Source organism: Anomaloglossus baeobatrachus, chromosome 6 (genome assembly GCF_048569485.1).
Source record: "Anomaloglossus baeobatrachus isolate aAnoBae1 chromosome 6, aAnoBae1.hap1, whole genome shotgun sequence".
Taxonomy (NCBI): domain Eukaryota; kingdom Metazoa; phylum Chordata; class Amphibia; order Anura; family Aromobatidae; genus Anomaloglossus; species Anomaloglossus baeobatrachus.
Genome location: NC_134358.1, coordinates 556,932,380 through 556,946,079, shown reverse-complemented (window position 1 = coordinate 556,946,079; position 13,700 = coordinate 556,932,380). Strand labels below are relative to the sequence as shown.

General features: G+C 49.2%; 1 protein-coding gene across 1 annotated transcript in view; it reads left to right on the top strand.

Annotated features, from left to right (window-relative positions):
• The window catches only part of THSD7A (thrombospondin type 1 domain containing 7A), a 701,817-nt gene that overhangs the window by 552,856 nt on the left and 135,261 nt on the right, over positions 1–13,700 (top strand). The window contains exon 10 of the mRNA XM_075315710.1: positions 11,450–11,641. Within this exon, the coding sequence (XP_075171825.1) occupies positions 11,450–11,641 (192 nt within the window). The remainder of the gene's footprint in view (positions 1–11,449; positions 11,642–13,700) is intronic.

The window sequence follows — 13,700 nt, the reverse complement described above, 5'->3', positions numbered from 1 at the left end:
TTTTCAACTTTTTCAAACAAACACACAACACTCTTTTACATTTGCGGGCCCCTCTTACTCATAGAACGGTCTCCCTGTACCTAAGTTGGGGTCTACCTAGGTTGGAACGGGTGGACCTCCGGGGCCCGGTGTCAGTGGTGCTAGACAGTGGGGTAGAGGGAACAATCGGTTCCTCCTCCCTGCTAGAGTGTGGGGCAGGCGGAGGTGCAGGGGGGCTGGGTGCAGGTTCATCCCTGGGCACTGGCACTGGTTCTGGCTCACGGTTAACCACTTCCACTACTTCTTCATCCACGGGTTGTGGGAACAGTATCACTGGAAGTATCACCGCGCCGTTCTGTGTAGGCCAGTTTGCTGGGAAGTCACCCATGACAGTATGGATTACCTCTGCTGCCTTTTCCACCGGTGGAGGAATCGGTACTTCAGCCTCTGCTTTCAACGCTGGGGGGCATTTTTTTAAATGGTCCCGAGAAACTGTGGCCAGGGTGCCCCCTTGGTCACGACTGATCTGGTAGGTCTTCCCATTGTCCCACTCGGTGGGTTGTACGACATAAGGGACTTGCTCCCACTGATCATCCAGTTTGTGGGCTTTTCTCTTCCGTTTCAGCACCACATCTCCTGGCTGGAAAGGACCTGCAGGCGCCTTCTGGTTGAACCGGTGCTCTTGCTGTTCTCGACTTCGACTGAGGTTTTTCTCCACATACTCCTGGATTTGCCGGTACTGGGCCCTCCTCCGACTTTCCCACTCTGCCGTTGAGGGGAGTGCTTCCGGAGCCTCCAACCCCATCTCCAGATCCACCGGCAGGCGGCCAGGCCGGGCCCTCATCAGATACGCTGGGGTGCACTTCGTTGAGCTGGATGGGATATTATTGTACATGTCGACCAAGTCGGGTAACTTTTCCGGCCACATGTTCCGTTCTTCCAGCGGTAGCGTCTTGAGGAGCCCCAGGACCAAGTGATTCATTTTCTCGCACATGCCATTGGTCTGGGCGTGGTACGGAGTGGTCCGGATCTTCTTGCAGCCGTACAACTGGCAGAATTCGTGAAACACTTCTGCTTCAAAAGCCGGGCCTTGGTCAGTCAGCACCTTCTCGGGGTACCCATGGGGTCGGCAGAAGTAGGCCTGGAACGCTCGGGCAGCGGTTCGACCAGTCAGGTCCTTAACGGGGACTACCACCATAAATCTTGAGTAGTGGTCTACCATGGTCAACGCGTAGGTGTACCCACTTCGGCTAGGGGTGAGTTTGACATGGTCCAGGGCGACCAGCTCCAGCGGCTGATGGGTGACTATGGGATGTAACGGTGCCCTCTGGCTAGTCTCGTCCTTTCTCCTCAGTGTACAAGGACCGCACTCTCGGCACCAGGCTTCCACCGATTCACGCATCCCACTCCAATAGAACCGCTCCCTCAACAGCATCTCCAGCTTCTTCCACCCGAAGTGGCCAGCACCATCATGGTATGCCCGCAGGACAGTAGCAACCTCGGCCTGAGGAACGATCAACTGGCATATTTTCTCATGGGTCTTTGGGTTGACCAGCTCACGGTACAGCCTCCCTTGGTGTAGGTAGAGCCGTTTCCGTTCTTTCCACAAGCGTTGGGCTTCGGCTGGAGCGGCAGGGTCTATTCCCATAGCACCCTGTTCCACCAGGGCCTTGACAAGGCGGACAGCCGGCGCTTGGTCCTGGGCGTCCTGCCACTCTTGACTGGGCCGCGGGTCCAGATCCACCCGTTGCTGACATACTTGCACTCTCTCAGTAGGCGGCTGGTGAAACGCAGGCAACTCAATCTCCTCGAGGTCGTCATCCTCACACCCCTCTTCCGACAAATGGGGCATCCGGGAGAGTGCATCTGCATTGATGTTGACACGACCAGCTCGGTACTTTATGGTGAAATCATAGTTGGCTAACCGGGCTACCCACCGCTGCTCCAGCGCGCCCAGCTTGGCCGTGTTCAGGTGAGTTAGCGGATTGTTGTCCGTAAACGCGGTGAATTTTGCCGCCGCCAGGTAGTGGCGGAACCGCTCTGTGATAGCCCACACCAACGCCAATAGCTCGAGCTTGAAGGAGCTATAGTTCTCAGGGTTCCTTTCGGTCGGCCGGAGTTTTCGGCTGGCGTAGGCAATCACCTTCTCCTTTCCATCCTGGACCTGGGACAAGACCGCTCCCAGCCCCACGTTACTGGCGTCCGTGTGGAGGATAAACGGGCGCCCATAGTCAGGGTACGCCAAGACCTCTTCTCCGGTCAAGGCCGCCTTCAACTGGCCAAAGGACTCCTCCTGCTTGTCCTCCCACAACAGTGGGGCTCCAATGGGTCTACCGCCCTTGGTCTGTCCCACGAGGAGATCTTGCATGGGGGCAGCCATCTTCGTGTACCCCTTTATAAAGCGCCGATAGTACCCCACCAGACCCAGGAACTGCCTTACTTCCCTCACTGTGGTTGGTTTCGGCCAGCTCTGAATGGCAGTGATCTTCTCAGGGTCGGGGGCGACGCCATCCGCACTCACCACATGTCCTAGATACTGCACCCTGGGTTTCAGCAGATGGCACTTCGAGGGCTTCAACTTCATCCCGAACTTGGCAAGGGACGCGAACACCTCGGCCAGGTGCTCCAGATGGGTCTCATACGTCTGGGAATAAACAATCACATCATCCAAATACAGCAGGACGGTCTCGAAGTTTAAATGTCCCAGACAGCATTCCATCAACCGTTGGAAGGTCCCGGGGGCATTGCACAGCCCAAACGGCATGCTATTGAATTCGCAGAGCCCCATCGGGGTGGTGAAGGCGGTCTTCTCCCGGTCCTCGGGGGCCACGGCCACTTGCCAGTATCCGCTGGTGAGGTCAAGGGTCGAGAAGTAGTTTGCAGTTCTCAGTGCAGCCAAAGATTCTTCAATACGAGGCAATGGATATGCATCCTTATGGGTTATCTGGTTGATCTTCCGGTAGTCCACACACATCCGCATGGTACCATCCTTCTTCTTGACCAGTACCAACGGAGCGGCCCAGGGACTACAACTGTCCCGAATAACCCCTGCCTCCTTCATATTCTTCAACATATCTTTGGCACACTGGTAATGTGCAGGGGGAATAGGTCTATACCTCTCTTTGATAGGGGGATGTTCACCTGTGGGAATGTGGTGTTGGACCCCCCTGATCTGCCCAAAGTCTAGGGGGTGCTTACTGAAAACCTGCTCGTATTCCTGCACTACCCTGTGTACCCCTGCCCTGTGATGTGTAGGGGTATCATCAGTGCCCACATGTAGCTGTTGGTGCCACTCCTTGGTGTCCCCCTGGGTTGGGGAAGTGCTGGTGGTAGGTGGGAGTGTGGATGGACGGGCTTCCTGGATAGTGTGAGGGTCTAGGGTGAGCAGTTTGGCAATGGTGGCATACCGGGGAAGCCTGACCTCCTCTTCCCCACAGTTTAACACTCTCACAGGCACTCTCCCTTTCTTCACATCTACCACCCCTCGGGCGGCCACTACAGTGGGCCAGTGCTCAGAAGGCATGGGCTCCATCATTGCAGGGTAGTCACGCCCCTGAGGTCCTACTGCTGCCCTACACCAGATCATCATCTCACTTCTAGGGGGCACAGTCAATGGAGCAACATCCATCACTCGCACTCCACCAATCTCCCCTCCGGTTGAGCTTACATGCTGGCGGTACATCAGGGCGCGGATCTCACGTTGCACAGCCCTCTGCCGGCTCCCCGCCGCCGTGGCGGCTAGCTGCTGTAAAAGGTTCAGCACATCAGCCATGCAGTGTTCCATCACATTGGTCCTCAACACTATTTTCGGGTTATGATCACTAGGCTCATTCATGATCACAATCATACCCTGGTGTTGCAGTTCAGCTTGCCCCACTGTCATAGCCACCTCTTTATACCCCACCTGGGTCAATGGAAGTCCATTAGCGGCAATCAAATTTATACTATTGTCTGGAGGCGCTAGCTCGTCTGTGGCCCAATATCGCTGATACAATGTGTACGGTATGGTAGTTACCTGTGATCCAGTGTCCAAGAGAGCCATCACGGGTATGCCGTCCACAGCCACAGGGATGATAGGGCGGGCCCCGACGTATCGGTCTCGCCAGTCCGGGGGGCCACGGTGTTCTACTCCTGAGGATTGGCCCGGGGCCCCAGGGGTTGCTCGTTTAACGGGCACTGTCGGTAAACATGGCCCGGCTTACGGCACTTGTAGCAGATTGGAGGTCTGCTCCGCGGGTTGTTAGCGCTTCTCTGCTGCATCCAGGGAACATCTTCGGGACTGTCAGCAAGCTGTATCTGCGCTGGGGGCTGAGATCTGGTCAGAGGTTGTAGTGCAGCAAGGATTTTGGCAAGGTCTCCATCCAGGCGACGGACCTGGGCTGCCAGTTCTTCCACTGTGCTGCTCGAGGCTGCAGGTAGTAAGGAGGTTGGTTTGGCTGGAGCCGCCACAACAGGAGCTGTCTCGACGGGCCACGGGACGGGTTCCAGAACTTCAGCAGCTGGGGGCTGTAGTGCTTTGATAGCTCGCTCCTTTAACACAGCAAAGTCCACATCAGGGTGTTCCAGAGCCCACAGCCGGAGTTGTTTACGATCCTCAGGGGACCTCATCCCCTGCGCGAATTGCTCCACTAACATCTTGTTGCTATCCGCCTCATTAATAGAGTTCACCCGCTTCAGCGTGCGGAGGGCGGTCTGCAGACGTAGAGCATAGTCCCGAATGCTATCCCCAGCTCGCTGCTGGCACTGGTAAAACTGCATCCTCAGCTCAGCTTCAGTCCGGGTCTCGAAGGCAGTCTGTAGCTTCTCGAAGATGGTGGCTACAGAGAGCCGGTCCCCCTCGGCCCAGGTCTCCGCTTCCTGCTCCGCCGCACCGGTTAACTGGCCTAGCACTATCGCTGCACGTTGCTTATCAGTCAGGGGGTACAGCTCTAGCAACGGGTTAAGCTTTTTCCGGAAGGCCTGCAAGGCATCCGGTTTCCCGTCATACTGCGGTAGCCAGGCAGCTCCGGGTGCATAGGGCAAGGAAAACGGCATGACCTGAGCAAGCGCGGGGGCCGCGGCACCTCCCGCCAGTACGGCCGGGACCTGGGCAGGCCCATTCCCATCCGCGGGTGCCGCTGCGGCTGCGACCACCGCTCTTCCAGCGGCTCCGTCGGGCGCAGACATCTTGTTTCCGTCCCCCTTAGCTCTTTCCGGCCCCTCCTCTCTCGGGGCGGAGTTTTGGCCTTCGCGCCTCTACTGCTCGAGAAGACGCTCGAGCGGGAACTTTTCGCGCCAAAGATGGCGGCTTCTGAAATTTTTCTGCCGGATACCTCCGGCGGTAACAAGGCGCACCTCTACCAGACGGCAGAGCGGTAAGATCCTGTTCGTGACGCCAAGTTGTCGCGGGCGGGGAGGAGGGTGTCAGCACACCGCGCTCACCCCTTCTGCTCGGGTCCGGCAGTTGCTCCTGGTGGCTCGAGCTGCGGGAAGGATCCCGGGGTGTCTCGAGCGACACTCCTCGCCCGTGAGTGAAAGGGGGGTGTTTGTTGGGATTATAGTTCGTGACGCCACCCACGGTTGTGGTGATGGCACCACCGCTGCTCAGTGTGGGGGTCCCGGGGATGGTGATTGGAGCAGCCAGGTGTTGTGTTGCCCCTCCGTGGGTAGGGGTTGGTGATCCCGGGGCCCGGTGAAGAGATGTGAAGTGTAGGGCCTGGAGGGCGCAGGGACGCGGGGGCAGCGCTGTGCCTTGCGGCACTGTGGTACTCACTCAGCCTGAGACACGTACACAGTTTGTACGGTAAACCAACGGCTGGTAGGACGGTCCCACAGACGGTTGCACCTGCACTCCCGGTAGGTGACGGTGACGTCTCTCTTCCTTGCACCTGTTTGACTGATGGTAGCGGTGGATTCCCTCCGGTTACCCGCTCCCCGACTGCAATCTGGGCCGGAGGAGCTCTACACTTTGCCCGCAGGCGCTGGCCCTGGGGAAACTGGTGCCTTGGCGGTGGCGGTGTCTCCCCGGTAATGGTCGGGCTGTTGCCGTCAATCGGGACTTTGTTGCTGGGGGATCTGCGTCCCCTTCACTGACGGATTCGGCAAATTGGGCGACTCCTAGCCTTGCCGGGGTCCGAGAGGCCCCTGCCCTGGTGCTGACTGTCCTTCGGAACACTGCTCCAGACCACCGGGCACACAGCCAACGGGGTCCTTCCAGGAACTTCCAAACGGTCCCCCTCCGGACAGTCACCGCCGTTGCTGACCTTGCTGTTCTAGCCCTACACACAGCTGGGCTCTCAGGCTCTGCGCACTCTCTGCGCTCTCTCCACTTCTTGCTTTCCTCCTTTTCCACTTTCCTTCACTTTCACTCCTGGTTGTTTACTCTAGCCCCTGCCTGGGCTTTCTCACTCCTTCCACTTCCTCCTCCCTGACAGTTCTCTTACATGTCCCTCACTGGACTTCACTCTTGCCCTCCCCGGGCTAATCTCCCTGGTTACTTCCTGCCTCCAGAGTTGTGAGCTCCTTGGTGGGCGGAGCCAACCGCCTGGCCCACCCCCTGGTGTGCATCAACAGACTCTTGGAGGGAGGCAACAAGGGTTTCTGGTTAGCAGGTGTGCCTACCTGGAGTGTGGGGTGTGGTGGTGTTGTTATCTGTGTCCCCTGGCTTGCCCAGGGCGACACAAATACATTGTTTACAATCCACAGAGTAAATTATCACTATGAAATGACATTAATTAGCCGAGTATTTGACAACCTTACACTAACACAGTCTTTACCCGGATCCGCCGCTCCCTATTACCTGCCTTGTCACCCGTCCCATTCACCGCGTTCCTGATAGACGGGGAGCGGCGTGTCACAGGCTCCACTGATTAGCCTAATTGGTCAGAATAGGAGAATATCACATGAGAAGCGTTTCTTGTTCTCTATTGTCAAGATGCAAGAATTAATTATACATTGTAATGAGGACGAGCGCTGATCAGCAGCCGGCACCATGACACCAACGTCACCGCAGCCGTCTGCAAATAGCTGCAATGTCAGAATTGGAAGGGAACTTGCTTTACTGCAGTATGTAAATATGTAAATATATGTAAATGGGATAAGTGGCACCTGATTGACTGCATCCTCTTACCTGATTACAATTACTATGCAAATGTAATCTGTGGGATAGGACTTGTTCTACAGAGCCCAAATATATCTGCTCCTAGGAAAGCTGTTGTATTTCCCAGATTCTGCAGCTTTCTGAATTTCCTATTCATCCAGAGTCTGTGTATAGCTGTGACTGTGCAGGGAGAGGGGGAGGAGGGAGAAGGAGCTGCACAGTCATCTATTCTTCATTTTTTCCATTGAAGTCCAATGTGTCAGTCCTTGTTCCAGATACAGCAGATTAGGGGACGGAATCTGAGTTATCATTACATATTAGATTACTGTATAGCAATTGTATACAAGCCTGCAAGCAATCCTGTAGGGGACTGTCTAGTGCAGGGGCTGGGTGTATGGTAAAATTTTAATTTGGGGGGGCGCATTCTTTGCAGGACAAAGTGACATTTTTAGTGATACCAATTTTTTTTTGCTATATACCTTTTAATTAATTATTTTTATTATTATTATTATCATTATTATTATTTATTTATTTTAATTTTGGAGAATTTATTTTTTTAAATGGCGTTTATCGCATGGGTTATGGTACAGTTTTATAGCTTGGGTCGTTACGGTTGTGAGTATAACAAAAGTGCACTTTTTTAGTTTACTTTATTAGGTATATACAACAGCATGTTTAGTGGCAAAATGTTTTTTATGGTATATTTTGAATTCTTTTTTTTACATTTTTAGAATTTTCCCCTCAATTGGCCACATACAGTAATATTGTCTTACAGTTAGCACCATTTACGGTAGTTATTTTGGCCCACATCTTGTAGTAATGTGCCCCATCCTGTTCCCTAATATTAATGTGCCCCATCCTGTTCCCTATCTAATATTAATGTGCCCCATCCTGTTCCCTATCTAATATTAATGTGCCCCATCCTGACCCTCATCATCTTTTAATGTCCCATCCTGGTCCTCATCTTGTAGTAATGTTCCCCATCCTGGTCCTCATCTTGTAGTAATGTCCCATCCTGGTCTCCTTATAGTGGTAATGTGCATTATCCTGGTCCCCTTATTGTGGTAATGTGCACTATCCTGGTCCCCTTCCTGTAGTAATCTTCCCCATCCTGATCCTCATCTTGTAGTAATGTGCCCTATCCTGGTCCTCATCTTATAGTAATGTCCCATCTTGGTCACCTTCTTCTAGTAATGTCCCCACCCTGTTCCCCTTCTTGTTGTAATGTGCCCATCCTCATCTTTTAGTAATGCCCCATCCTCGTACCCTTCTTATATTAATGTCCCCCATCCTGGTTCTCATCTTGTAGTAATGTCCCATCTTGGTCGCCTTCTTGTAGTAATATCCCCATCCTGGTCCTCTTTTTGTAGTAATGTCCCCATCCTGGTTCCCTTCTTGTAGTAATGTGCCCATCCTGAACCTAATCTTGTGATAATGAGCCCATCCGTGTCCCCTACTTGTATAAATGAGCACATTCTGGCCCTCTTCTGTAGTAATGTGCTCATCCTCACCCCCATTTTGTAGAAATACCCCCTCCTGGTTCCCATCCTATAGTAATGTCCCCTATTGTGCCATTCTTCTCATACACATAAAAAAAAGATACTCCTCACCTGTTCTCCATTCCCTAAGCGTCCTCTTTTCTGCACATGTGGCCCACAGGCACCGTAGGCCTCTTGACGATAGCAGCCTGGTCCAAGACCAGGTGTCTGCCAGTCAGAGGCCAACAGCTCATGTTGGCAAGCTGGCATGGCAGTGTATGATGTCAAGCTGATGTCAGCTGCTGGCCTCTGATTGGCTAGCGGCTAGCACTGGTATTGCGGTGCAGAGAGCAATACATTTCAATCAAATTTGCGTCCAAGGACTCACATTAAACTGAAATGAAGCTCTGATGTCAGTGGCCCCCTGAGCCAAACCAATCATCAAGGGGTATACGGTACCTGCGGGCCACATGAAACAGCCTCAGGTAGCACATGTGACCTATTGCAACAGGAGTGAACCAGAGTAAGTAACACCTATAACTGGCAGTAAAAAAGATCGCTTGGGGTTTAAATACGGAGCTTAGGATGTCAAGGACAGAATTAGGCCTCTTTCACACATCAGTTTTTTGCCATCAGTCACAATCCGTTTTCTCGACAGATCCGTCATAGATTGTGGCTAAACTGATGCGATGGATCCGTTTTTCAACGAATCCGACTAGCTGGGGGCTAAATAATAAATTGGAGCATGTTCAGTTAAAAAAATCAGAATCCGTCCGGATTCCGCCATTTGACGGATTACGACGAATCCTGCACCCATAGGGTTCGATTCTACCAAATGACAGATGTTGACGGATCCGTTGCTGTCCGTTTTTTGACGTACACAAAAAACTTTACTGAGGCCGTTATCTCCGTCCGACGGACAAATATTTTTCGACGGATCTGTCGAACGACGGATGAAACATGAGGCCATCCGTCACAATCCGTCCTTCATACAAGTCAATGAGAAAAAAACTGATCTGGCGGCATCAGTCGCTGGATCCTTTTTTTTTTAAAATTCGATGGATTGTGACTGACGGCAAAAACCGAATGTGTGAAAGGGACCTCAAAAAGGCTGACTTTAAGCAGTGCAACATTTGTGAACCAGAGTAAATAACACCTATAACTGGCAGCCAGAGATTGCTTTGGGTTTAAATAGGGAGCTGACTTAGGATAGTCAGAATGTCGGGTCAGCACAAATCGGTCTGGAAGAGGAATAAAATAGGTCAGTAGGGTAATCTAAACACAAGCTGATGTCAAGGACAGAAATAAACAGGCTGAGTCAAAGCAGTGCAACAAGAGTGAACCAGAGTAAGTAACACCTATAACTGGCAGCAAGAGACTGATGGGGTTTAAATAGGGAGGGGCGATGCCCTAACAGTAGGGGTCTATTTACATCCTGGACTCTGCTACATAACAGAAAGGAAGAGGAGAAATAGTCAACAAGTCCTATTGTGGCGCCCTGGACAAGCCAGGGGCCACAAGTAACACCACCACCACACCCCACACTCCCTGTAGGCACACCAAAGTCAAAACACAAAATCCTTGTTGCCTTCCCAGGGACTGATGTCCACACCAGGGGGTGGAGTCAGGCGGTTGGTCTCCACCCACCAAGGAGTTCACAGTCCTGGAGGGGGGAAAAGGAGCAGTTAGAGTTTGGAGGAGGAAGTGGAAGGAGGTGAAGTAGAGAGTTAGAGTTTGGAGGAGGAAGTGAGAGGAGTGGAGTCTAGTTTTGGACAGTGAAAGTGTAGAAGTGATAGCAACTAACTGCCAGAGTCCGGGTGTGTGGCCCGGACTGAACAGCAAGGTTGGCAGACGGTGGTGACCGTCTGCAGGAGTGGCCGATCGGAGTTGCCGTAAGGACCGTGGACGGGCGGTGGCCCGGCGGTACCGGACCGGTACACAAGGAGAAGCCAGCACCATTGGCAGGGGCCTTTCGGATCCCGGCAAGGCTAGGAGTCGCCGTGAATTTGCCAAATCTGTTAGTGAAGGGGACCTGCTGGGTTTCCAAACAACCAAGTCCCGATAGAAGGCAACCGTCCAACCGTGAAGGGGAGACACCGCCACCGCCAAGGGCACCAGTTTCCCAGGGCCAGCGCTTGCGGGCAAGAAGGGGCTCCTCCGGCCCATATCAAAGTCGGGGAGCGGGTTACCAGTGGGAACCCATCGCTACCAACACAGAAGTTTAGGTGCAGGAAAAGACAGTCACCATCACCTACAGGGAGACAACAACCGCAGCCGTCTGGGGGACCTGTCCATCCAGCCGAGTGTTTTACCGAGAACTGTGTCCTGATTACTGGCTGAGTGAGTACCCCCGTGCCGTGAGGCACAGCGCTGCCCCTGCGACCCTGAACCTCGCCAGACCCCGCAACCCGCCTGCCATCCCTACCTACCCCATCACCGGGCCCCAGGACAACCAACCCCCTACCCACGGAGGGGAGAACTACCAACCGAGCTGCTCCCTGTCACCGCTCCCGGGATCCCCGTATAGAGCAGCGGTGGTGTCACCAAAAATCACCACAACCGTGGGTGGCGTCACGGACAAATATAATCAAATCCCCACAACCAAACCTCCCTTTTCACTCACGGGCGAGGAACGCCGCTCGAGTCCCCGGGATCCGGCCCACCGCTCGAGCCACCACCGAGCAGCAGCAGCCGCAGCCGGACCCGAGCAGTGGGAGAACGCCGCGTCCCCTCCTCCGCCCGTGACACTATCTACCCAGAAGTTACAATAGGACTTGATAACATTGCCCAGTATCATGTGCCATGATAGTGCGACACCACCTAGCTAGACAGACAGAGGTAGTAGTAGCAAGTTCAGACACGGATGTTAGATACTTTAGTAAGTTAATAGCGGTACCGTCTTCTTATCTTACAGGGGAGGAGGTGGACAGACACCTGTGCAGAGACGCCATCTACCCCATCCCCATTGCCTGCGATGTCCCGTGCCCCAATGACTGTGTGGTCAGCTCCTGGTCGGAGTGGTCGGCGTGCTCTCATACCTGCTCCGGGAAGACAACAGAAGGACAACAGACCAGATCCCGCACAATCCTGGCTTATCCCGGGGACGGTAAGATATACAACAGCTTCTGGAGACAATTTAACAATTTATTAGACAAAATTGAATTTTAAAAATTAAAAAAAAAATTCAAAATTTCAGAAAAATGCATGAACTTTTTTTTAAAAAATATGAATAAACTTAGCACTTTAGTTTTCATTGATTTTTTTTTTTTTTTGTTATTCCTCTGCTTTCTTGCATAAATATTTCAAATAGTATGGCAATTTATTTTTAAAAAAAATTCACACATTTTATATAGAAAATTGAATTTTAAAAATTAAAAAAAATTCTAAATATATTTCAGAAAAGTGCATCAGATTTAAAAAAAAAAATAAGATTAAACTTAGTACTTTAGAATTTTTTTTTTTTTTTTTATTATTAAACCTCTTTCTTACAGAAATATTCCAGATAGTATGGTAATTCATTTAAAAAAAAAAAATACACAAATTTTATATACAAAATTGAATTTTAAAAATTAAAAAAAAAATACATTCAAAATATATTTCAGAACACTGCATCAAATTTAAAAATTGAGATTAAGCTTAGTACGTTAGAATTTTTTTTTATTATTCTTCCTCTTTCTTACATAACTATTCCAGATAGTACAGTAATTTATTTAAAAAGAAAAATCACAAATTTTATATACAAAATTGAATTTTAAAAATGAAAAAAGTGAAATTCAAAATATATTTCAGAAAAGTGCATGAAATTTTTTTAAAAAAATTAAGATTAAACTTAGTACTTTTGAATGATTTTTTTTATTATTCTTCCTCTTTCTTACATAAATATTCCAGATAGTACAGTAAATTATTTAAAAAAAAAATCACAAATTTTATATACAAAATTGAATTTTAAAAAATAAAAAAAAAATAAAATTCAAAATATATTTCAGAAAAGTGCGTCAAATTTTAAAAAATTAATATTAAACTTAGTACTTTCAAATTTATATTATTATTATTATTATTATTATTCCTCTATCTTACATAAATATTCCAAATAGTACGGTAATTTATTTAAAATACAAAAACAAAAAAAAACATTCATATGGTTAGAAATGGAATTGATTTATAAGGAATATTTCAGAGCCCCGGGACTTTTCAGCCAAGAAAAAAAAAAAAAACAACTTCTTATGAAATGACTTTTGTCCCTGCAGCTGCAGTCAATGTCCGGCAGAGTCTATCTTCCCTGACGTTCCTGAATCCACAAATAAATAATTTATTGCAGTGACATTTTGCCAAAAGGATTTTGCTCTGTTATTAGGAAGAATTCACGTGTAATGATAGAGGTTCTGCTGAGGATTTTCAATTTTTTTTTTTTTATAAAATACAAAAATACTAAATATATATTGAGTGAAGACAACACTAGTACATTTTTTTTGTAAATATGCCTGTACATATAATACTGTACATTCTGTATGTTCACAATGTAAATATTATTTCAAGCAAAATCTTATTAAATCACATTAATAATATAAAAAGAGCCTAAACTTGGGCTTTCATTTAAAGAACTCCTAATATATATATATATATATTTATATATATATATATATATATATATATATATATATATATATATATATATATATATATATATATATTTATTACCAAGTGTAAATGCCGCTGTTCTCCTGAATCCAGCGATATTTTTCTTTTGTTCCTAGCCCTCTCCGTTCCTGAGATGTGGCCACTTTTTCTCTGTGTAGAAATGTTTGTGTTTTAAGCCAAGTGGGTGCGGTTAACAATTCTTATTGTGAGGACCACGCCCAGTTGCACAGAAGACTATATTAAATAAAGAGGCGATAAGTAAGGAACAGAAAGGCGCAGGAACAAAACAAAAACATCACCGGAATCTGGAGAACAGCGACATTTCCACCAGATTTTAAAAAAAAAACACATTTATGGAAAGACACAGGTTGTTTTTATTAAACATCCAGAATGGATGTTTATATGGATAAAATATTCATACCCACTCCGTCCATGTGGTATATGGTCAGCTATTTATTTTAATGGCTAGGATGTAATACCACATTTCAGAGTACGTTATAGATGACATGTTTGGTCAAATGCAGTGT